Source organism: Miscanthus floridulus, chromosome 1 (assembly GCF_019320115.1).
Source record: "Miscanthus floridulus cultivar M001 chromosome 1, ASM1932011v1, whole genome shotgun sequence".
Taxonomy (NCBI): domain Eukaryota; kingdom Viridiplantae; phylum Streptophyta; class Magnoliopsida; order Poales; family Poaceae; genus Miscanthus; species Miscanthus floridulus.
In genome coordinates this window covers 20,069,496-20,095,187 of record NC_089580.1, presented here as the reverse complement: position 1 = coordinate 20,095,187, position 25,692 = coordinate 20,069,496, and the positions used below count along the sequence as shown (strand labels likewise).

At 57.4% G+C, this 25,692-nt stretch overlaps 2 protein-coding genes across 2 annotated transcripts; one reads left to right on the top strand and one right to left on the bottom strand.

Annotated features, from left to right (window-relative positions):
- The first annotated feature begins 10,541 nt into the window (after positions 1–10,541).
- Positions 10,542–11,347, top strand: LOC136475135 (uncharacterized). The gene has a single exon (XM_066472693.1). The coding sequence runs from the start codon at positions 10,542–10,544 to the stop codon at positions 11,103–11,105; it is 564 nt and encodes a 187-aa protein (XP_066328790.1). The 3' UTR covers positions 11,106–11,347.
- A 2,840-nt stretch (positions 11,348–14,187) lies between these two features.
- On the bottom strand, positions 14,188–18,176 carry LOC136475126 (uncharacterized). Its single transcript, XM_066472682.1, has 2 exons — positions 16,094–18,176; positions 14,188–16,005 (listed from the first exon to the last, which is right to left on the bottom strand). The coding sequence occupies exons 1-2, from the start codon at positions 16,631–16,633 to the stop codon at positions 15,583–15,585; spliced, it is 963 nt and encodes a 320-aa protein (XP_066328779.1). The 5' UTR covers positions 16,634–18,176; the 3' UTR covers positions 14,188–15,582.
- Between the last annotated feature and the right edge of the window lie 7,516 nt (positions 18,177–25,692).

Genomic DNA, 25,692 nt, shown 5'->3' with positions numbered 1-25,692 from the left:
GAAGAGCATCCTAAGTCTCTGGTGGTAGGGTTGATCGAGTGCTGAGAGCTCACTTGCTGCTCAGCCGTGAGCTCGCGTCGTGCTCTTGTGTTCCAATGTCCTCCCTCCTTTCATGGGGCGCCCTGCTTCACCTTTTATAGGCGAAGGGAAAGCGCGGGTTACAGTGGAGGAAAAGGAGAAGAACGAGAGAGAGAGAAAAAGGCTTCCAGGGTCACCGGGTCCTTCTTCTCCTTTATGCGGGTCATGCCGATCCTATAGATGTCAACAGGGATGGCTCCACGTCGCGGCCCTGTTCGTCACTGGCGCCATGTGCAGGCGTCATCTGCCGGTCATGGCGTTCCACTCCGTCCCGACGGACATCGTGGTGAACTGACGTGCCTGTTAGCGTTCGTACGAGGATTACGCAGAATAGCACCGGCACGCCCGACACTGTTCTTGATGTGAATCCCCATGTATGGCCCATCATGGCCACGTGTTACATGGAGGCGTGCTAGTCTCTTCCCTGGTGTTAGAGTTTTGACCCAAGCACATACACTTGGACCTGGAGTGGTTGGTGGCGGTATGGGTCCCCATCGAGCGAGGCGGAACCCACGGCCATGGGGTCGGGCGAGATGGAGCCTACGGCCAAGGGGTCGGGCGAGACGGAGCCCGCGGCAAGGGGTCGAGCGAGACGGAGCCTGCGGCCAAGGGGTCAGCCGAGACGGAGCCCGTGGCCAAGGGGTGGGACGAGGCGGAGCCTGCGGCCAAGGGGTCAGACGAGACGGAGCCCGCGGCCTTGAGGTCGGGTGAGACGGAGCATCGGGCGAGATGAAGCCTGCACCGAAGGGGTCAAGCGAGATGGAGCCCGCGGCCTCGAGGTTGGGCGAGATAGAGCCCACGTCCTTATGATCGGGCGAGACCTTTTAATACGTCTCGAGCCATCCAGAGAAGTCAGCGTGGGTGCTAACTTCTTTGCTTTGGGTATCCCTAATATCGATACCCGACACATATTGCCTATCATATCCTTGAGAGTCAACAAACTATTCCTACTAGTCGGGTAAGTCTTGTGAGTACATTGTGTACTCAGGGTTATTTTACTCATGTTGCAGGTGCAGCTTGAGGAGTAGCTCTTGTGTGGAGGATTCTTCTAGTGGGGTACAGACGAATCTTTGTATCGTTTCCGCTAGATGTTTATTTTCATTCTGTTGTTTAATTATCACACTCTGAACTCTGGCATTGTAATAAATAATTTTTAAGAACTCTTATTGTAATAAATAAATAAGTATTGAAAGCTCGCACTTATTATTGGATTCTGGATATAAAGCGTGGATTATTTCATGTTCTTCCTTAAGATGTGCTCGACGAAACTGTCCAATATAGCTCATCTAGTGAAAGACGAGCGCCTCCAAAAACTTATTATTTCGAACGGTTCTGCCACCGCCACCGCCACCACCGTTCACCGTCGCCTAATGCGTGCTCCGATCCGTGCACACAAATCCATCAGGGATTGCCACTTGCCAGCTATGGGAGTGCAGAGAGGCGTGGCGCCTGCCGTGGATCTTCTGCGATGCAACACCCATGACCTGCAATGCAACACCCACGACGGACAATGGACACACCTTCCTAGTATTTTCTAGGTCACTATGTTGCCGAGGCATTTTACTATTTGGTTGATTATTGCTCCAAACAAAAAAAATGAACAATATGGAGAAAACATTAGGTAGGAAGGTGGCGTTTCCAAGGTTTGCATAATTAACCAACTGCAGGGGCAGACACAGCGGTGGGGCGGGGGGGGGGGGGCTCAAGCCCCCCTACCCATATCGCTGTAGTGGAACCCCTGTGGAGCCCCCATGAATTTTTAGATAAAGTTCTATAGTGTAGGGGGCTGAGATTTAAGATCGAACAACAGTGTTGTTCAGTTCCCCTGAAATATTTTCTGGGTCCGCCGCTGACCAACAGATTGGACATAGACTAAAACTGCAATCACTTGGAGGAGACCATCGAAAGCGTCCACTCATGGAAATAGTTGCCATGGAAATATTTCCAATGGTTACCCAACGAACCAATGAGAAATGGCGATATTTGTTCAACTTGTCCAAGGCTTCTAGCATGAGTAGTGCCATCTAAAGCCATGACGAGACGAAATAAGATGGAGCTGTCCAAGACAATGAATAGTTGATTCCCATTGCCTTAAGTTTGCAATAAGGCAGACCACGGTATAGAAGGACTGAATGAGCCATGAGGCCTAGTGTAGGTTACATAGATATTTTCTTCTTTTTATGTGTTCTATATGGCTCGTAAAAAAGTATTAGCACATATATTGTTTGGAAATAAACAACTTAATTTGCAATGAATCATCTTATTCTACTATTACTAAATAGAGCCTTCGTGTTAATCTTCACAAGATTAACTAATAAAAAAGATAAAACCTCTAAAAAATATCACAAAAACCATAAACATCCGAACAATAATCATAGACAATAATAAGTATCACGTAATTTATTCTGTTTTTTTGAAAAAAATTAAACATTTAACGCTATGGAAAATAATATAAGGCAACACCCTAAAGATGCATCTAATCTACAATAGAAAATATAAGTAACTTCTTAGATTGCCTACCTCTACCGTCATCAAAATAAACTAAGATATTCCCTCAAATTTGGTTCTAAATTACCAAGTCGGCTATATGAAGGAAATAACCATGAAGTACTCCTACACATATTTCTACACAACCACTTCTACTACTGATAAAATATCCCAAAAAAACTAGCTCGAAATAAATATGAATGCTTTGTGTTACCATGCAGACCAAGTGACATGCAAACATGACAGATAAATATGTATATTTCTATAGTTCGGTAATCATGAAATATTCTATATGGTAATAATTAATTAGATTATTACTCTAGAAAATTTATATGCTTTGATTGAGACATTATAAAATGTATACATTAACAGTTTAATTGTAAGCACTATGTTTTTACAAAAAAGTACTAATACATTTGTAATTCTTTAATAGAGGATATCCAATGTCTAGAGTGTCAAATGACTGTTTATGCTATTATAGTAACAAGGATCCAAGACCTATATATATTTTTTAATAAAAGATATAATAAACACTAGAGTTTTAAATTAACATTTAAATTAAATTATCCCAGCAACTAAGAAGATCATATCTTGAAAGCCAAAATCTAATAAAATCAAAGCTTGGAAAAATAGACGTGGATAGCAAACATATAAAGTAATATGAAGTGCACATTGTTGACCGTAGTTAGTGTTAATCATAAACCGTCAATATAACTTATATAAATACATAAAAAAGATCACCAACATAGGTCTAGGCATTTAAACTAATAAATTCCACAAGTTTTGGTGAATCTATATTTGCAGGAGAATTTACTCAGAAAACCATCAAGGGCCTATTCCTCAAAGCAAAGCATGTTTATCCACAGCGAAACCGACGTGGAAAGACTCTAGAAGACTCTAGAAGGCAAACCACCGAAGCGGAGGGCAGGTGGCTGCCATTGGGGCCGGCCGGCACCACCTGTAGGCCGCCCGGCCCCTTGGGCCCACCTGTCAGCCTCTCATTCGAATGTCGGTTCTCTATCGCCTCTTAGATTGCATCTACGCTATCCTTTCAAGTCGGTTTGATCCGAGGGTCTAGAATTGATGCTCCAGCCTATATATAACAGCCCCTACCCCCTCCCTAGAGTATCCCTGAAACCCTAATTCATACCTTTCAATCAGAGATCAAGATACAGCAGGAGGATTAGGTCTAGACTCTTCAATGTAGTAGATTAGCTCGGGAGTGAGGGTCGAGTTGGGCTCATGCTCAGGTTTCGGATCTAGTCTTGGAAGCTCGGTAAAGCCTTGAATCTTCACTTCTACATCTTGTAAGACTTATTATAAATTCATCATATTTTTATCTACATGACTATGCTTACTTTTAATATGTATCTTGCTTAGTTGAGGTTATCATTACTTTTGTGTGCGGGTTCATAGAGCGCTTAGTCTACTAGTTTATCGATTGGGCTAAGTAGCCGAGCCTCGTGTAAGCATGGTGCTTATACGATGCTCTGCCTATGAGTACACCTTGTTCTCTGGTTGGGTGGTAGCAGCGGGAGATGACAGCCCCATGTATCCTTTGTAGTCTACTTCAAATTGAGCATGTTCTTAAATTGTAGGACCGTAGTCGCATCGGTAGAGTTATCTATTATGGGTACTCTACCATCTAAGCGGTTGTCGGTGTTTCGAATAAACACCAACTAGTAAATTTATATTTGTTGCGCGTTAGGCCCAGATGGTGTACTAAGGGACACAAGGTTTATACTGGTTCGGGCAGAATATCCCTACGTCCAGTTTACTGTTGCTCGTGTTATTAGTACTGAAAAGTAGGGGGTACAAACGGTCGAGAGAGGGATGGATCCCAAGTCTCTGATGGAAAGGTCGAAAGGATGCCAAGAGCTCGGTTGCTGCTTGGCTGTTTGTTGTGTGATGTGTTGCATGCGAAATTGATTCCCCCCTTAGTGGGGTGTCCTGCCCTCCCTTTTATAGCCCAAGGGGGAGCAGGGATTACAGATGGGAGCAAGAGGAAAAAACCAGAGGTAGAGAAGATCCTTCGAAAGTGTCGGGTCTTCATTTTTCCCTTGAGCCTGCCCTGCTAACAAGGCAGACGGTGCCAAGGATATCAAGTTCGTCAATCCTGATAGGGACATGCTCCGGCTTCATTCAGCAAGTGGTCGCATCCCAACCTACTCCGACGGATGGGGTGGCATGCTAAGGTGCCGAGCCGTGACCCAACGGGGAGTAGACAGGGAAGTGACCATATGCCCGTTACTGTAGATGATCTGAGTTCCCTCCTAGATTGTAGTGGTTGTCGTATGCTTATGTCAAGGTCCGCGTCCGAGGGCTAATGGCGGCGCCCACAACACTGTAAGGCGAAAGTCAGCGCCTACAACACTGTTTAGGCTATGCCATGCCTGGAAGGGCTTAAAGTGCCCGTCCCGTCATATCTTGATGGTACTTGCCCGCATGTGTGTAGGGTATGGTCCTCGGTACTATGGTTGATCTTAGTGTCTTGTCTTACCATGTGCTCGTCATTTATGAAGGAGTAGGGTGTAGGCGCCCGGGACGTCGGGCGAAGTGGAGCCTGCCCTTGGACGTCGGGTGAGGTAGAGTCTACCCTTGGACGTCGGGCGAAGTGGAGCCAGCCCCGGGATGTCGGGCAAAGCGAAGCCTGCCCTTGGACGTCGAGCGAGGCGGAGCTAGCCCTGGGATGTCGGGCGAAGCGAAGCCTACCCTCGGACATCGAGCAAGGCAGAGCCGGCCCTCAACCATCGGACAAAGCGGAGCCTGCCCTTGGACGTCGGGCGACGTAGAGCCGGCCATGCACCGTCGGATAGGGCGGAGCCAGCCCTCAGCCGTCGGGCGAGGCGGAGCCAACCCTCAGTCATCGGGTGAAGCGGAGCCTGCCCTCGGATGTCGGGCAAGGTGGAGCCAGCCCTCAATCATTGGGCAAGGCAGAGCCAACCCTCAGCCATCGGGCGAGGCGTAGCTAGTCCTTGGATGTTGGGTGAGGCAGAGCCTACCCTCGGTCATCGAGCAACGTGGAGTCCAACCCTCGAGGTCAGGCGAGGTAGAGCCAGCTCTTAGGGGTCGGGCGAGGCGCAGCCAATCTTTGGTCATATGGGCAAGAAGTGTAGATGCGCTCTCGTCTGTTCGGAAGCATCAATGTTTAATGGTTATTAGTTCCACCTCTTTGGGTACCCTAGTATTCAGTTCCCGATAGTAGCCCCCGAGCCCCTAGGCGATTCAGATAGAATCACCCGCGTGGTGATTTGACTTGCTAGAGGGTGCGCGTGAGCGCACCTGATGGGTGTAGCCCCTAAGCCCTCGGGTGATTCAGATAGAATTGTCCGGGGGGTATTTCGATTTGCTAGAGGGTGCGCGTGAGCGCACCCATCAGGTGTAGCCCCTAATCCCTTGGGTGATTTGGATAGAATCGCCCAGGGGGTAATTCAGACCCTTCATGGGTATGACTATGAGATTTGGTGTTTTGGCAACCGGATAGTTTTAAAGGAAACCCCAGTATCCCGTTCACGTGGATTCATCTAGGGTCAGCCCGGTCGAGACTTGATTGTGGGTCGAGACTCCCTTGAGGCTCATGCGACTGAGTTTTTGCCGCTCGTGGGCCCATCCCTTGTTGGGATGGCCATCAAAACTATTGGGCCAGCCCTCAAATTCCTAGGCCCGTGTGGGCCAAGGAAATGCTTTTTGACCCATATCCCCTCTGTGGGAAAAGAGTCTTGGTCTACCCGGGAAGGCAAAACGTCCGGTGCTCCTAAGCAAGATCGAAACGTCCGGTGAGAAGGGGTACCCTAAGCAAGATCCAAAAAACGATTGCTTAGACTTCGTAAAGATCGAAACCAGCTAAAACACTGCTAGCCTCGGCTGATTCTCCGACTCGCCCGAGGCCCATCACCGCGGGCCTCGGCCGATTCTCCGATTCGCCCAAGGCCCCCTCACCACGGGTCTCGGCCGATCCCCCGCCAAAAGCCTCGGCCGGGCCACCGACCCTCCGTCTCGCGCATGGCGGGCTCGGCAGCACTCCGCTACCTCTTCCTTCTCCCGTTCCTCTGGCAAAACGTCGTGTCGCATCAACTCAGCCAACTGCTGCCCCTGACGACAGCCGCGTGCCCGGCACAGTACAGCAGAATGGCCGATGGGACAGGAGGCAGGACTGGGCAGGGGTTACCCGCCACTATACTAACCACCGTGCACATGGGTTGACGCCCATGCCTCACTGTGCTGCCAACTCCTACACCAAGGACAACGCGGCATGGGGAGCCACGTCTGGGCTACTGTGGCCTCGGAATCAGTACCCAGGGCCAATAACTCCCCCCAAGGCCTCAACAGTTTGCTTCAGGGGCTCGACAGCCTGGGGACCCATGTCCGCCAAAGCCCCCCACGATGGCTTGGCCTCGGCACCTACAGAGCCACAACCCCCTACGACGTCATCACGCGATGGCCTGCACGTCCCCCGGACTGGGCAGGGGTTACCCGTCACTATGCTATCCACCATGCACATGGTTGACACCCATGCCTCACTGTGCTGCCAACTCCTGCTCCAAGGACAACGCAGCATGGGGAGCCACGTCTAGGGCTACTGTGGCCTCGGAATCAGCACCCAGGGCCAATAACTCCCCCCAAGGCCTCGACAGTTTGCCTCACAGGCTCGGCAGCCTGAGGGTTCATGACCACCGAGCCCCCCACGATGGCTCGGCCTCGGCATCTGCAGAGCCACTGCTCCCTACGACGTCATTACACAGTGACCAGCACGTCGCCCGCCATGTCCTGCATCAAGCCGTACTGGAGCCCCACGACGCACAAGATCGAGTATGACCAGCATGTCACTTCCGCACGACAAGGACGGGGCCACTCCATCGACCATACCACAACAGTGGCCGGCTACAGGGCTCGGACACGCCACCCCATTTACAGAGGCGCTATGTAGCAACCTATGTACGGTCCCGGTCCTCCCTTAGAGTATAAAAGGGAGGGACTGGGGCCATTTCTAGGGGGAGAACAAGAAGACGAACGCCCCAATAGAACCACACGCTTCCACGCTGCTTGGGAACAACGTCTCAAGCAGTCCGCACCACCCTCGCTGAGACCTGGGGCTAGCTCCCTCTCTCACCTAGCTTGTAACCCCTACTACGAGCACTCAGGTGCAAGGAATACAAGATCGATCTCTCAGACTGGACGTAGGGCCTCGATTGCCCGAACCAGTATAAACCTTGTGTCTCTTTGCATCACCATCCGGGATTAGGGGCACGCAGCACAAATTCACTCGTTGGTTGAGGGACCCCCGGTTCCAAAACACCGACAGTTGGCGCGCCAGGTAGGGGCGTCTGCGTGTCAGCTTCGTCATCCTAGCAAGTTCCGGATGGCAGACCACATACGACCATTGCGTCTCGGCACCATAGTTTGGTTCGGGAGCCTAGAGTTCATGTCTCTAGGGCATGAGTACGACATGGTGCTCCTCACTCCTCGAACCCCAGCGTCCGACGACTGAAGTCGCGCCCCGGCAGCCCAGGCGCAGGCGGCGCCCGGGCGGCCGCTCTCGCCACGCTCGCCAGGCACGGCGCGAGCAAGGCCACCCCGACGCTACGCGAGCCCGGGGCGGCACGCCACTCCCCTGCCGATATCCTACGACCAGCTGTTGGTACGGGGTCCCTGGCTGGGGACCTGTCTGACCTGAGCCTGGACAAAGGAAAATCGCCGGTGGCTTACGGCGATGCCCAGTCGTCCAACCCCGCTCCGCCACTCCCTGAAGAGCCGACCCTGGCGGGGCAGAATCTGGAGACGGCCCCGTCCCCATACCCCTTTGGGTTGAGAAATGCCGCCACCTCTTATGCCTACGCTTACGCTGCCGCTCACGAGCACCCCTCGGAACGCCGCCAGCGCTTCGCTCTCGACCTGAGCACCCACTCCGACTCCCTCGGACGAGGACGAGGCATGGCCCGGGGTGGATTTCTCCGAACTCCACAACCCTGGGGCTTTGCGCCAATTCTTGGCCGCAAGCGACTACTGCCTCGGCTATTCCGACTCCGACGATGAGGGGACTCACGATCCATCCCGTGAGTGCTTCCACGTCGGGCTCGGGATGCCAAGGGCGGGCGAAGAGGAGGAGAGGACAGGCAACCATTCCCCGCCCCGAGCAGGGGCGGGCGACTGCCACACCTCCGCGTCCCTGAAGCCCCGACAGCACGGAACGAGAATCCCGTCCGCATGGGAGCATCGACGCCCAGACCTTGGAGCAGCTCCGCGAGCTTCAAGCCAAGGTCGAACAAGGACCGACTCCTTCTGCAACAGCTTACGGGACACTCTCGAGCAGGAGCAGCAAGAGCGCGGAGAGGGCGGAGGAGCCCGACGGAGGGCCCGCAACGTCTATCACCGTATCAACGACAACGAGGGGGATGAGCCGCCCCCAATCTTTAACCGCGCTAGCCAGAATGTCGCAGCGGCTGCGATGCTGGTCCGAGCAATGCCCGAGCCCTCCACCACCGAGGGGCGACGGGTCCGCGGAGAGCTCCGCGACCTCCTCGAGACCGCAGCAGTGCAGCAGGCCGAAAGTTCCGCCTCCCGCCGGCGCGGAGGCACTTCGGAGCAACCCACGGCACGACCTCGCCAAGGCCAGGATGCCTCGGTCCGTCCCGAGCCCGCTCGCGCGCCGACGGTCAACAGGGCCCTCTCGGTGCGCGACCGACCTGGACACCAACGCGAGGTACAAGGCGACCACGAGGTAGTTGGCAGGCGACGGCGCCACGACGACGGAGCCGCCCGGGGCTACCACCCACACCGAGGCGGTCGCTACGACAGTGAAGAGGACCGCAGTCCTTCTCCCTGAGCCGCCATGGCCCTCGGGTCTTCAGTAGAGCCATCCGCACGCTGCTACTTTCCCCGCCCGATTCAGGACAAGCCTGCCAACCTCACAAAGTATAGCGGCGAGACGAACCCTGAGCTATGGCTAGCCGATTATCGCCTGGCTTGTCAGCTAGGTGGTGCGGACGATGACCTGCTCATCATCCGCAACCTCCCTTTGTTCTTGTCAGACTCAGCGCGAGCCTGGCTCGAACACCTTCCCCCCGCACAAATCCACGACTGGCACGACTTGGTGAGGGTCTTCGTCGGGAATTTCCAGGGCACCTATGTGCGCCCCGGGAACTCCTGGGACCTCAAAGGTTGCCGCCAGAAGCCGGACGAGTCTCTTCGAGATTTCATCCGGCGCTTCTCCAAGAAATGCACCGAGTTGCCCCTGCGTCGGTGACTCGGAGATCGTCCAAGCATTCCTCTCTGGCACCTCCTGCCGAGACCTGGTCCGAGAATTGGGCCGGAACGTACCAACCACAGCGGCCGCACTCCTCGACATCGCCACCAACTTCGCCTCGGGCGAAGAGGCGGTTGGGGCCATCTTCCCCAACAACGACGCCAAGGGGAAGCAGAAGGACGAGGCCCCCCAGGCCTCGCCCACCCGCGTCCCCAAGAGAAAGAAGAAGGGTCGCCCAGGGAAGCAGGAGGTCCTCGAGGCCGTCCATGCCGCCACAACAGATCGCAGGAATCCCCGAGGCCCCCGCGGCCCCGGGTTATTTGACGACATGCTGAAGAAGCCCTGTCCTTACCATCAAGGTCCGGTGAAGCATGCTCTCGAGGAATGCACCATGCTCCGGCGTTACTACGCCAGGCTTGGGCTCCCCGACGACGAGGACGCCAGGAAAAGGGGCGCCGGCGAGAGGGACGGCGATAAAGATGATGGGTTCCCCGAGGTACGCAACGCCTTCATGATCTTTGGCGGACCCTCGGCATGCCTCACGGCGCGCCAGCGAAAGAGGGAACGCCGGGAGGTCTTCTCGGTCAAGGTAGCCACCCCCCGGTACCTCGATTGGTCTCGGGAAGCGGTCACCTTTGATCGGGATGACCACCCCGATTATGTTCCGAATCCCGGGCAGTACCCGCTTGTCGTCGACCCGATCATTGGCAACACCCGGCTCACCAAAGTGCTCATGGACGGAGGCAGCGGCCTCAATATCCTCTACGTCAACACTCTGGAGCTCCTGGAGCTCGACCAGTCACGGCTTCGAGGCGGTTCCGCGCCCTTCCACGGCATCGTGCCAGGAAAGCGCACACGACCCCTCGGGCGCATCGACTTACCCGTCTGCTTTGGCACTCCCTCCAACTACCGCAAGGAGGTCCTCACCTTCGAGGTGGTTGGATTCAAGGGGGCTTACCACGCCATCTTGGGGCGCCCGTGCTACGCCAAGTTCATGGCGGTCCCCAACTACACCTACCTCAAGCTCAAGATGCCAGGCCCCAACGGCATCATCACCGTCGAGTCCACGTACGAACATGCATACGACTGCGACGTCGAGTGCATCGAGTACGCCGAGGCCATCGCGGAGGCCGAGGCCCTCATCGCCGATCTCGACCAGCTTGCTAACGAGGTTCCCGACGCCAAGCGGCGCGTCGGGACCTTCGAGCCCGCGGAGGACGTCAAGCTCGTCCCCGTCGATCCCACCGTCCCCGACGGCCGAGGACTGAAGGTCAGCGCCACCCTCGACAGCAAATAGGAGGCCGTGCTCGTCGACTTTCTCCGTGCGAACGTCGATATGTTCGCATGGAGCCCCTCGGACATGCCGGGCATACCAAGGGAGGTCGCCGAGCACGCCTTAGATATCCGGGCGGGCTCCAGACCGGCAAGACAGCGCCTGCGCCGGTTCGACGAGGAGAAGCGCAGGGCTATCGGCGAAGAAGTGCAGAAGCTCGTAGCAGCCGGGTTCATCAAGGAAGTATTCCATCCAGAGTGGTTGGCTAACCCCGTATTAGTCAGGAAGAAAAAGTGGCAAGTGGAGGATGTGCGTGGACTACACTGGTCTAAATAAAGCGTGCCCGAAGGTCCCGTTCCCACTACCACGAATTGACCAAATCGTCGACTCCACTGCAGGATGCGAAACCCTCTCCTTCCTTGATGCGTATTCCGGTTATCCACCAAATCAAGATGAAAGAGTCCGACCAGCTCGCGACTTCTTTCATCACTCCATTCGGCATGTACTGCTACGTAACCATGCCGTTTGGCCTCAGAAACGCAGGGGCTACTTACCAGCGGTGCATGATCCAAGTCTTTGGCGAACACATCGGGCGAACCATCGAGGCCTACGTGGATGACATCGTAGTCAAGTCCAGGAAGGCCGGTGATCTCGTCGGCGACTTGGAGACTGCCTTCACATGTCTCAGAGAGAAGGGCATCAAGCTCAACCCCGAGAAGTGCGTCTTCGGGGTTCCCCGAGGCATGCTCTTGGGATTCATAGTCTCGGAACGTGGAATCGAGGCCAACCCGGAGAAGGTCTCGGCCGTGACCAACATGGGCCCGATCCGAGACCTCAAAGGGGTGCAGAGGGTCATGGGATGCCTCGCGGCCCTAAGCCGCTTCATCTCGCGCCTCGGCGAAAAAGGCCTGCCCCTGTACCGCCTCTTGAGAAAGTCCGAGCGCTTTTCTTGGACCACCGAGGCCGAGGAAGCCCTCGCCAGGCTCAAAGCACTGCTCACCAACCCCCCCGTCCTGGTTCCGCCCACCGAGGGCGAGCACCTCTTACTCTACGTCACCGCGACAACCCAAGTGGTCAGCGCGGCCGTAGTAGTCGAGAGGCAGGAGAAGGGACATGCTCTACCCGTCCAGCGACCTGTCTACTTCATCAGCGAGGTGCTCTCCGAGACTAAGACGCGTTACCCCCACATCCAGAAGCTGGTTTACACCGTAGTCTTGGCTCGACGCAAGCTTGCGTCACTACTTCGAGTCCCACCCGGTGACTGTGGTGTCGTCTTTTCCTCTGGGAGAGATAATCCAAAACCGGGAGGCCTCGGGTAGAATAGCCAAGTGGGCTGTTGAACTCATGGGGGAAACCTTGTCTTTCGCGCCTCGGAAAGCGATCAAATCACAGGTCCTGGCCGACTTTGTAGCCGAGTGGACCGACACACAGCTGCCACCCGTTCAAATCCAATCAGAATGCTGGACCATGTACTTCGACGGGTCTCTGATGAAGACTGGGGCTGGCGCGGGCCTGCTCCTGGTCTCGCCCCTTGGAGTACACATGCGCTACATGATCCGGCTTCACTTCGCCGCCTCCAACAATGTGGCCGAATACGAGGCCCTCGTCAACGGCCTACAAATCGCCATCGAACTTGGAGTGCGGCGTCTCGAAGTACGGGGTGATTCGCAGCTCGTCGTCGATCAGGTGATGAAAGAGTCAAGCTGCCATGACCCCAAAATGAAGGCGTACTGCACGATAGTACGTCGCCTGGAGGACAAGTTCGACGGCCTCGAACTCAACCACGTCGCTCGAAAGTTCAACGAGGCCGCAGACGAACTAGCAAAGATGGCGTCGGCACGGACCCCGGTTCCCCCGAACGTCTTCGCCAGAGACCTCCACAAGCCATCCGTCGACTACGCCTCGGCGATAGAAGAAGGCCCATCGACCGAGCCCACCGCAGGGCTCGAGGCCCCCTCTACCACCGAGACCTCGCCAGCCAAGCCCGAGGCCATGGCGATTGACGCAGAGCCTCCCAAGGCGACCAAGGAACGGACTGGCGAGTCCCTTTCCTTGATCGCCTCGTTCGGGGAGAGCTTCCTGCGGACAGATCCGAGGCCCGACGGCTTGCGCGACGCGCCAAGACTTACGTCCTCTGCGACGGCGAGTTGTATAGGCGTAGCCCATCTGGTATTCTCCAACGATGCATCACCACCGAGGCTGGCCAATCCTTACTTTGGGACTTGCACGCGGGAGTCTGCGGGCACCACGCGGCGCCTCGGACGCTCGTGGGTAACGCCTTCCGCCAAGGTTTCTATTGGCCAACCGCGGTGGCCGACGCCACGAAGCTAGTACGCTCCTGCGAGGGATGCCAGTACTACGCTCGACAGACGCACCTCCCGGCCCAAGCCCTCCAAACCATCCCCATCACATGGCCATTCGCTGTGTGGGGGCTGGACATGGTTGGGCCTCTGCAGAAGGCACCCGGGGGCTATACCCATCTGCTGATAGCCGTCGACAAATTCTCCAAATGGATCGAGGCTCGTCCGATCACTCAGATCAAATCCGAGCAAGCGGTGCTGTTCTTTACGGATATCATCCACAGGTTCGGGGTTCCTAACACCATCATCACTGACAATGGGACACAATTCACCGGTCGCAAGTTCCTAACGTTCTGCGACGACCACCACATCCGGGTGGCCTGGTCGGCCGTAGGACACCCAAGGACGAATGGCCAAGTAGAGCGTGCCAACGGCATGATCCTACAAGGCCTTAAGCCAAGGATATTCAACCAGTTGAAGAAGTTTGGCAAGAAATGGCTTGCCGAACTCCCGTCAGTCATCTGGAGCCTAAGAAATACCCCGAGCCGAGCCACGGGATTCACACCGTTCTTCCTGGTCTATGGAGCCGAGGCCATCCTCCCCACTGACTTAGAATACGGTTCCCCGAGGCTACAGGCGTACAACGAGCAAAGCAACCGCACTGCCCGCGAAGACGCCCTCGACCAACTGGAGGAAGCCCGAGACGTCGCGCTGCTACACTCGGCCAGGTACCAGCAAGCCCTACGACGCTACCAAGCCCGGCGCGTCCGAAGCCGAGACCTGAAGGTGGGCGACCTAGGTGCTGAGACTGAGGCAGAGCAACAAGGGCCGCCACAAGCTGACCCCACCCTGGGAAGGGCCGTACATCGTCGCTCAAGTGCTGAAGCCCGGGACCTACAAGTTAGCCAACGAGAAGGGCGAAATCTTCACCAACGCTTGGAACATAGAACAGCTACGTCGTTTCTACCCTTAAAATTCCAAACGTTGTTTACATTGTTTCTCGAAATGCAATAAAGAAGCGTTCTTAGTTGTTATAATTTTTCGAGAAACCCCCCTTATAGACAAGCCGATTGTATAGAACCCAAGGACCGTACGATCGTCTCAAAGGTGAAAAGGCCGGCTGAGCCGTGAGAACGGCCTACGCCTCCGGGCTACGGCAACTCCCTCACCACCTTTTCACCCAAAGGACAGCGTAGGCTCCGAGGAAGTTCTGTACAGAGAGCTTGTCTATCAATAGGGGCTCGACGTCACAATAGCGCTATAAGGGAGACTCGGCTCTGCCTCTGCAAAGCCGGGCCTCCCTCGGGGGCTAGAAAGGGGGAACCCCCTAAGTCCCGAACACCATTTGTTAATGGTCTTTCAAAAAATTTCTACGCCAAACTCTCTCGCGCTCCGACGGGACCTTCACAAGAAACCCAAAGACCAAAAGCTTGTCTCGAGGCCAAAGGGCCGGTCGAGTCGTGAGAACGGCCTACGCCTCTGGGCTACGGCAGCTCCCTCACCACCCTTCGCCAAAGGACGGCATAAGGTTCCGAGGAATTTCTTTACGGGTTCCCAAGATCGAGACAGAGGGCACAGGCTCGAAGTAGAACAGAAACGGTTAAAAGACCCACATACGCAAATACTTTAAGGGCCTCGACGGCCACAAAAACGTCACGATACGGCAACTAACTCAATCCGGTTACATGGCCCCTTTTGGCCCAGGTCAAAGCTCAAGGATCGGCGGCTGGCGCGGGAGGGACCACCTCTTCTTCAAACAGACCAGCCAACGCTGTGCCAGGTGCCTCGGCCGCCTCCAACAGCCTCACGACCTCTGCATCAGCCTCCTCGTCATCTTCTGGCAACACATAGCCGTCGCTGACAGCCTCGAGGTTGATGGCGTAGTGCGAGGAGACGACGGCCAGGGCGCGCTTGACACCCGTGTGCAACGCCCCTCGGAGTCTCTCGCGGACGTGGCCGCTCAACGCAATCAGGCGGCTCCCAAGGGAGCTAGCTGATTGGACCTCCTCGACGTCCAGAGCCTCGCAGGCGGTCCGGACAGCGCTGCGCAGCGCCTCGTGCTCCCGGACCTCGACATCCAGCGCTGCTTGCGCTGCGACGGAGGCCTCAGCCGCCTGGGAGGCCTCTTTCTCCAGATCTACGTCGCGACGAGGGGTCAGGAGTCAAACGCGAACCAGAGCAAATGGAGCGAGGAACATGGTTCAGCGGAACTTACCCTCGGCCTTGCTCTTCCAGGCTGAGACCTCGACCCGAGAGGCCTCGGCCGCCTTGGTAGCCTCTGCCAAGGCGACTTTCGTCGCCTGATGCTCGCTCTGCTCCGCACCCAGCTGCCCGGCTGTGACCTTAGCAGAGGCCGTCGCTTCTTGGGCCCGAAGCCTGAAGGAGTCTCGCTCCTCCTCCAGTTCCTTGATCTTGGCCACCAGAGGGGCGGACTGCTCCTTAGCCGTGGCCAACTCGGCCTGAATGTCAGCACAACGAAGGCGGAGGTCCTCCACTTCCGCACTCCGCGCCGACAATAGCCCCTGGGCATCGGCAAGCAGGCCCTTTTGGCGCCGGAGCTGGTCCCAGATATCCCTCTCATTTCGCAGGAACACCGATTTCCCAAGGGATCGGGTCTCGAGCTCCTAAGGAGGCAAAACAAAAAACGCACGTCAAACACTGCGAGGGGGCTCGGAGAGAAAACAACGCGGCACGAGAGAGGAAAGTACTTACCCGCGTGACACCGGGCAAGTCCTGACCCATAATAGTCATCGCTGTCTGCAGCGACCGCACTGCCAGTTGGCGGTACTGCTCGAGGGTGCCCCAATGCCCCCCCTCTGCGGTATCTTCAAGGGCGAACACGGGCTCCCCCTCGGGGTCAGCCCGGTTCCGCCAGAAAACACGCGGGAAGTTCCACCCACGAGGCTCGGGCCGTAGCCGGACAAGAGCCGAACTCCCCTCGGCGGGATCTGGGACTGGCTGCTCCACGGTACTAGCCGCCTCGACGTCCGCCGCCTCCTTCCCATGGGAGGAATCATCAGACGAGATTGCCTGAACCAGGGGCGGCGCCAAAACTTGCTCCGTCTCCATCTCCATCGCCTCGGTCTCGACGGACCCGGGGGCTCTGGCCTCCGCCATCTCTACCTCGATGGCCCCGGCGTCCACCGCCCTGACGTCGGAGGTCTTGGGGGCTCCGGCCTCACCCTCAATGGCCTCGGCAATAGCAGACGCCCCAGCCTCCTTCGCCCCAAGACCCACAACATCGCGAGGCATGGGCTCCTCCTCCTCCACTCGCTCCGCGGCCGCCTCGGCCCCCTTTTCCTGGGCAGCCGCCTCCTCCGAAACGGCTTCGCCCGACGCCGCGCCGCGTCGCACGCCAGCCTGCGCCTCCGCTGCCTGATGGGCGGAGGAGCTAACGTTCACCTTGAGCGCCTTACGGGGCGCCAAGGGAGGATCTCCCACCAGAAGCGTCTGGCTGGAAGAAAAGACACTCCCAAGGTCAGCATGCAACCAAGGGGCAAACAAGAAGTACTACGGACTCCACCAGAGAAGACGCTTACCGCGAACGGGGATGCAGCCGCTTCGACACCGCCAGCCTCCTCTGCAACGGCGGCGGTGGTGGCAGCAGCGCGGCCTCGGTGTCCACCAGTGCCAGCTGGCCTCCGTCGGACCCCGGCACCTCCTCGACCCTTCGCGGAGATAATGGGGTCGCCCCCACCGTCACCCGCTCCACCTCCACCGTCGAACCCATCGGGCTGACGGCACGCTCCTCCGACACCCGCGCCTCGGGTGTGTCGGCCTCGGCCCCGGGACGGGCCGCCACTGGCCCCGGGACACCTCCTCCTCCTCCTAGGGGCGTCAGGCTCCTTGCCGGCGCCCCGGGAACCATCTCCCTGATGTCGGGGAGGTGTTCCAGGCAGGCCGTCCCCACCTCGCGCCCGCCGCCGTCGCTCGAAGAATCCGACACCGACGACGAGGGAGACGGTTCCAACGGGAGACCGTCGAGCTTCTGACGCCGGCGACGGGCGTCCAGCTTTTCGCGCGCGAGGATCTTCTTCGTGCGCTTCGCCTCCTTGGCATCTTTCTTCTTCTTCTCCTCCTCGGCACGCGCCCTGTTCACGGATCGCCGCCGGGCGTCCTCGGGAACGGGCGGCGGGGAGCCTCGCACGTCTCTTATCCCCTGCGGGAACGACAAAGTAAGACAACAGACAAGAAGGCCGCGAAAGCCTCGGCAACATCCGACTTACCAGTGAAATGTGCCCCCGCGACGGGCGCATCGGGAACGGCATCAAGTCATCGAGCCTTCGGCTTCCCGTCCACCGCTTCTCTCACCCGACGCAGGGTCTCGTCGTCGGTAAGGGCGAAGGCGGACATCTTGACACCGACGATCGAATCGCCCGGGGTCATCTCGAACAGCCGCCGCCGCCGGGCCATCAGCGGCAACACCCTCCGGCGGTGAAAAGCCGCCACGACCACGGCCGCCGAAAGGCCGTGGTCACGCAGCTTCCCCAAGGCCCTCAAGAGCGGTTCCAGCCTAGGCTGATCGGCCTTGATGACGCCGTACCCCCATTTCTCTGGTTGACTCTCTACAACCCGCCCGGTATAAGGGGGAAGTCCTCCGCCGTCGTTGCGGAGGTAGAACCAGCCGTCATACCAACGACGGTTGGACGTTGACAGCTGGGCCGGGATGTAGAGGGACTGCCGGTCTTGGCGCACGTGAAGGGTGCAGCCGCCGGCCCTCTGCGCCTTCCGAGCCCCCCTCGTTCCCCCCGGCTTGGTGGTGAACGTCGCTCGGAACAAAGTGGAGCCACAACTCCCAGTGGGGAGCGATCCCCAGGTACCCCTCACAGACGGCGACGAAGATGGCCGCCTGCGCGATGGAGTTGGGGCTGAAATTGTGCAGCTCCACGCCATAGTAGTGCGGGAGTGCCCGCATGAAGTTATCCACCGGCGACCCGAAGCCTCGCTCGTGGAAGACGACGAAGCTCACCACGTAACCGTCGCGCGGCCTCGGCTCCGACTCGTTCCCCGGAGCAATCCACTCCGGCTCGTCGGGGTCGGTGATCGGGCGAAGAAGACCGGCCTCCACGAGCGACTGCAGCTTCTCCTCGGTGACGTCGGACCGCTCCCAGGGATCCGCCGGGAGGATGACGGGACCACCAGCCATTGCGCGGCGGAGGACGCTGCTACAGCGGTAATCTCTCTCCCTCTCTCTTTCGGTCTCTCGCCCTCGCCCTTCTCTTCCCCGGCGCTCTATGCTCTCAGCAACGGCACGGAGGCAGCAAAAGCGAACGCGGAAAAGGTAAGGAGGGGGAGGGCGAGGCTGTTTGCGTATTTATGCAGGGACGAGTCGAAACCACCGGGCGACGAAATCGGGGAAGTTTCCCCCAGAAAATCCGCTGCGGTTACCCAGATCCGATCTTACCGCCACGCGCCCACTCCCTCATTAATTGCGGGTGCAGTTACGTCCCGTCGGCTGAAGCCACGTCGCGTCCAACCGCAGCAACAACAGGCGCCGTTTCACCTCCCCGAAAAAGCCGCCTCAAAAGGCGCGCCTGCCGTTGTTGGCCGTAGGGAGAGGGATAGCCCCCACCCGATTCCTTTCAGGTAAAGGAACTGGGCACCGAGCCCGCTACGGTCCAGGGGTTCGAAGGCTGGGCCCCTAGGGGTTTCGACAGCCGCCCCAGGGCAACAGAGTCAGGGGCGACTACGGGCGAGCCTACGCGAGGCCGAGGCCCCAAGCAAGCGAAACGCTTGGGACGCCCTGTGTTGCGTCCGAGACCGGCAGGGAGGTCTCCGAATGGGATCCCACCGTAGGGAGGCACCGAGCCACCGAGGCCCAGCGAACGGCCTCGGCACCCACTAGAGAAACCCTCCGGTATTCTTGGAGCGCGTCTCCGGACCGCTAGCCGACCCCCAGCGAACGGGGTACGGGCCTCCACTCGGACTTACCCGATAACAGCTCACCGGAAATGCCGTTGCTCGCGCCCACCGAGGGTAGCATGGCATCTTCCACCCCTCCTTCCGAGCGAAAAGGAAGCGCGAGGGTCGAATAAAAAGTCAGGAGAACCCCTGACGGCCCTCCTGCTCCGCGCAGAGGCTAAGGGACTCTTTCTGCAGAACATTGCCGAGGCCCAGCGACTTGGGCTCGCACACGAGGGGGCTCGGCAAAACAAACCCTCCTTCCGAGCGAAAAGGAAGCGCGAGGGTCGTTCAAAAAGCCGGAAGAACTCCTGACGGCCCTCATGCTCCGTGCAGAGGCTAGGGAGCTCCTTCTGCAAAGGACGCCGAGACCCCGCGACCTAGGCTCGCACCCGAGGGGGGCTCGGCGGACAGACCCTCACGCGCGAGGGGCGAACCGAAAGCCAGGGGACCTCTGACCGCTCTCTCGCTCCGTGCGAGAGACTCGGGGGCTCCTCCTGCAACTTTGCCGAGACCCAGCGGCTCAGGCTCGCACACGAGTGGGCTCGGCAAACAGCCCCCCCGTCCGAGCGAAAAGGACGTGCGGGAGACGGACAAAAAAGTCGGGAGGGCCCCTGACCACCCTCTCGCTCCGTGCGGAGGCTCGGGGGCTCTTCCTGCACCCAAGATAAAAACAAGCGACCGAGCCCGTTACGGTCCAGGGGTTCGAAGGCTGGGCCCCCAGGGGTTTTCGACAGCTGCCCCAGGGCAAAAGAGTCAGGGACGACTACGGGCAAGCCTGTACGAGCGCGCCCCGTGTCGTGTCCGAGACCGGCAGGGAGGTCTCCGAATGGGATCCCACCGTAGGGAGGCACCGAGCCACCGAGGCCCAGCGAACGGCCTCGGCACCCACTAGAGAAACCCTCCGGTATTCTTGGAGCGCGTCTCCGGACCGCTAGCCGACCCCCAGCGAACGGGGTACGGGCCTCCACTCGGACTTACCCGATAACAGCTCACCGGAAATGCCGTCGCACGCACCCACCGAGGGTAGCACGGCATCTTCCACCCCTCCTTCCGAGCGAAAAGGAAACACGAGGGTCGTACAAAAAGCCGGGGGAACCCCTGACGGACCTCTTGCCCCAGGCGGAGGCTAAGGGGCTCTTTCCGCAACATCGTCGAGGCCCCGCGATCCGAACTCGCACCCACGGGCCCGGCAAACACGATGAAAACGCCTCACTCGAAAGAGAAAAAAGCCCCTGAAGAAGTGAAATCACTCCTCCAGGGCCTCGGGGGCTACACCCGGCGGGTGCGCTCGCGCGCACCCACCGAAGCCTCGAAAACAAAACACCATCCCGACAGGAACTATCAAGAGTCAATTCTCGTCAGAACCTCAGGGGGAGTGCCTCCACTCCCCCCAAGGCTCGGGGGCTACTGTCGGATACCGTGAGAAGGGGTACCCTAAGCAAGATCCAAAAAACGATTGCTTAGACTTCGTAAAGATCGAAACCAGCTAAACGCTGCTGGCCTCGGCCGATTCTCCGACTCGCCCGAGGCCCATCACCGCGGGCCTCGGCCGATTCTCCGACTCGCCCGAGGCCCCCTCACCGCGGGTCTCGGCCGATCCCCCGCCAAAAGCCTCGGCCGGGCCACCGACCCTCCGTCTCGCGCAAGGCGGGCTCGGCAGCACTCCGCTACCTCTTCCTTCTCCCGTTCCTCTGGCAAAACGTCGTGTCGCATCAACTCAGCCAACTGCTGCCCCTGACAACAGCCGCGTGCCCGGCACAGTACAGCAGAATGGCCGATGGGACAGGAGGCAGGACTGGGCAGGGGTTACCCGCCACTGTACTAACCACCGTGCACATGGGTTGACGCCCATGCCTCACTGTGCTGCCAACTCCTACACCGAGGACAACGCGGCATGGGGAGCCACGTCTGGGCTACTGTGGCCTCGGAATCAGTACCCAGGGCCAATAACTCCCCCAAGGCCTCAGCAGTTTGCTTCAGGGGCTCGACAGCCTGGGGACCCATGTCCGCCAAAGCCCCCCGCGATGGCTTGGCCTCGGCACCTACAGAGCCACAACCCCCTACGACGTCATCACGTGATGGCCTGCACGTCCCCCGGACTGGGCAGGGGTTACCCGTCACTATGCTATCCACCATGCACATGGTTGACACCCATGCCTCACTGTGCTGCCAACTCCTGCTCCGAGGACAACGCAGCATGGGGAGCCACGTCTGGGCTACTGTGGCCTCGGAATCAGTACCCAGGGCCAATAACTCCCCCCAAGGCCTCGACAGTTTGCCTCACGGGCTCGGCAGCCTGAGGGTTCATGACCACCGAGCCCCCCACGATGGCTCGGCCTCGGCATCTGCAGAGCCGCTGCTTCCCTACGACGTCATTACACGGTGACCAGCACGTCGCCCGCCATGTCCTGCATCAAGCCGTACTGGAGCCCCACGACGCACAAGATCGAGTATGACCAGCATGTCACTTCCGCACGACAAGGACGGGGCCACTCCATCGACCATACCACAACAGTGGCCGGCTACAGGGCTCGGACACGCCACCCCATTTACAGAGGCGCTATGTAGCAACCTATGTACGGTCCCGGTCCTCCCTTAGAGTATAAAAGGGAGGGACTGGGGCCATTTCTAAGGGGGAGAACAAGAAGACGAACGCCCCAATAGAACCACACGCTTCCACGCTGCTTGGGAACAACGTCTCAAGCAGTCCGCACCACCCTCGCCGAGACCTGGGGCTAGCTCCCTCTCTCACCTAGCTTGTAACCCCTACTACGAGCACTCAGGTGCAAGGAATACAAGATCGATCTCTCAGACTGGACGTAGGGCCTCGATTGCCCGAACCAGTATAAACCTTGTGTCTCTTTGCATCACCATCCGGGATTAGGGGCACGCAGCACAAATTCACTCGTTGGTTGAGGGACCCCCGGTTCCAAAACACCGACACTATATTTGCAGGAGAATTTACTCAGAAAACCATCAAGGGCCTATTCCTCAAAGCAAAGCATGTTTATCCACAGCGAAACCGACGTGGAAAGACTCTAGAAGACTCTAGAAGGCAAACCACCGAAGCGGAGGGCAGGTGGCTGCCATTGGGGCCGGCCGGCACCACCTGTAGGCCGCCCGGCCCCTTGGGCCCACCTGTCAGCCTCTCATTTGAATGTTGGTTCTCTATCGCCTCTTAGATTGCATCTACGCTATCCTTTCAAGTCGGTTTGATCCGAGGGTCTAGAATTGATGCTCCAGCCTATATATAACAGCCCCTACCCCCTCCCTAGAGTATCCCTGAAACCCTAATTCATACCTTTCAATCAGAGATCAAGATACAGCAGGAGGATTAGGTCTAGACTCTTCAATGTAGTAGATTAGCTCGGGAGTGAGGGTCGAGTTGGGCTCATGCTCAGGTTTCGGATCTAGTCTTGGAAGCTCGGTAAAGCCTTGAATCTTCACTTCTACATCTTGTAAGACTTATTATAAATTCATCATATTTTTATCTACATGACTATGCTTACTTTTAATATGTATCTTGCTTAGTTGAGGTTATCATTACTTTTGTGTGCGGGTTCATAGAGCGTTTAGTCTACTAGTTTATCGATTGGGCTAAGTAGCCGAGCCTCGTGTAAGCATGGTGCTTATACGATGCTCTGCCTATGAGTACACCTTGTTCTCTGGTTGGGTGGTAGCAGCGGGAGATGACAGCCCCATGTATCCTTTGTAGTCTACTTCAAATTGAGCATGTTCTTAAATTGTAGGACCGTAGTCGCATCGGTAGAGTTATCTATTATGGGTACTCTACCATCTAAGCGGTTGTCGGTGTTTCGAATAAACACCAACTAGTAAATTTATATTTGTTGCGCGTTAGGCCCAGATGGTGTACTAAGGGACACAAGGTTTATACTGGTTCGGGCAGAATATCCCTACGTCCAGTTTACTGTTGCTCGTGTTATTAGTACTGAAAAGTAGGGGGTACAAACGGTCGAGAGAGGGATGGATCCCAAGTCTCTGATGGAAAGGTCGAAAGGATGCCAAGAGCTCGGTTGCTGCTTGGCTGTTTGTTGTGTGATGTGTTGTGTGCGAAATTGATTCCCCCCTTAGTGGGGTGTCCTGCCCTCCCTTTTATAGCCCAAGGGGGAGCAGGGATTACAGATGGGAGCAAGAGGAAAAAACCAGAGGTAGAGAAGATCCTTCGAAAGTGTCGGGTCTTCATTTTTCCCTTGAGCCTACCCTGCTAACAAGGCAGACGGTGCCAAGGATATCAAGTTCGTCAATCCTGATATGGCCATGCTCCGGCTTCATTCAGCAAGTGGTCGCATCCCAACCTACTCCGACGGATGGGGTGGCATGCTAAGGTGCCGAGCCGTGACCCAACGGGGAGTAGACAGGGAAGTGACCATATGCCCGTTACTGTAGATGATCTGAGTTCCCTCCTAGATTGTAGTGGTTGTCGTATGCTTATGTCAAGGTCCGCGTCGAGGGCTAATGGCGGCGCCCACAACACTGTAAGGCGAAAGTCAGCGCCTACAACACTGTTTAGGCTATGCCATGCCTGGAAGGGCTTAAAGTGCCCGTCCCGTCATATCTTGATGGTACTTGCCCGCATGTGTGTAGGGTATGGTCCTCGGTACTATGGTTGATCTTAGTGTCTTGTCTTACCATGTGCTCGTCATTTATGAAGGAGTAGGGTGTAGGCGCCCGGGACGTCGGGCGAAGTGGAGCCTGCCCTTGGACGTCGGGTGAGGTAGAGTCTGCCCTTGGACGTCGGGCGAAGTGGAGCCAGCCCCAGGATGTCGGGCAAAGCGAAGCCTGCCCTGGGACGTCGAGCGAGGCGGAGCTAGCCCTGGGATGTCGGGCGAAGCGAAGCCTACCCTCGGACATCGAGCAAGGCAGAGCCGGCCCTCAACCATCGGACAAAGCGGAGCCTGCCCTTGGACGTCGGGCGACGCAGAGCCGGCCCTGCACCGTCGGATAGGGCGGAGCCAGCCCTCAGCCGTCGGGCGAGGCAGAGCCAACCCTCAGTCATCGGGTGAAGCGGAGCCTGCCCTCGGATGTCGGGCAAGGTGGAGCCAGCCCTCAATCATTGGGCAAGGCAGAGCCAACCCTCAGCCATCGGGTGAGGCGTAGCTAGTCCTTGGATGTTGGGTGAGGCAGAGCCTACCCTCGGTCATCGAGCAACGTGGAGTCCAACCCTCAAGGTCAGGCGAGGTAGAGCCAGCTCTTAGGGGTCGGGCGAGGCGCAGCCAATCTTTGGTCGTATGGGCAAGAAGTGTAGATGCGCTCTCGTCTGTTCGGAAGCATCAATGTTTAATGGTTATTAGTTCCACCTCTTTGGGTACCCTAGTATTCAGTTCCCGATAGTAGCCCCCGAGCCCCTAGGCGATTCAGATAGAATCACCCGCGTGGTGATTTGACTTGCTAGAGGGTGCGCGTGAGCGCACCTGATGGGTGTAGCCCCTAAGCCCTCGGGTGATTCAGATAGAATTGTCCGGGGGGTATTTCGATTTGCTAGAGGGTGCGCGTGAGCGCACCCATCAGGTGTAGCCCCTAAGCCCTTGGGTGATTTGGATAGAATCGCCCAGGGGGTAATTCAGACCCTTCATGGGTATGACTATGAGATTTGGTGTTTTGGCAACCGGATAGTTTTAAAGGAAACCCCAGTATCCCGTTCACGTGGATTCATCTAGGGTCAGCCTGGTCGAGACTTGATTGTGGGTCGAGACTCCCTTGAGGCTCATGCGACTGAGTTTTTGCCGCTCGTGGGCCCATCCCTTGTTGGGATGGCCATCAAAACTATTGGGCCAGCCCTCAAATTCCTAGGCCCGTGTGGGCCAAGGAAATGCTTTTTGACCCATATCCCCTCTGTGGGAAAAGAGTCTTGGTCTACCCGGGAAGGCAAAACGTCCGGTGCGACTTTTGTGGGAAAGAATAGGGATCGTGGATGCATATCCCGCGATGTGACGTGGTGGTGTATCATGGCTGGTATGGAGATCTAGGCGGATGGTTGCCCTTCTCGCATCTGTCGCCCCTATAAACCCAAGGGGTTCGCCCCCAGGGTTCCGTACTTTGCCTCCTTGCCTTTGCATCAGCAACCTCCACCGCCAATCGCTTGAGCCTCCTGCACCCGCATCGCAGCCGTCGTCAGGCTCGCATCCAACCACCCCCATCGTCTAATGGAGTAGTGGTGTAGATCCGATGTCTCCCTACAGCGCCTAGAGAGCCTTATTCGCCGTGGCCTTCTTTGCGCGCAGACTGCCACCGATGAGTGGCGGCTGCCTTGCAATGAGGACATGTCGTCGCCGCCCGAAGGCTACGTCGTGTCCTTCGCTCACTTTCACAAGCGGGGATTCGCCACCCCCACCCACAAGTTTCTTCAGGGGCTGCTACATTACTATAAGGTGGAGCTGCAACACCTC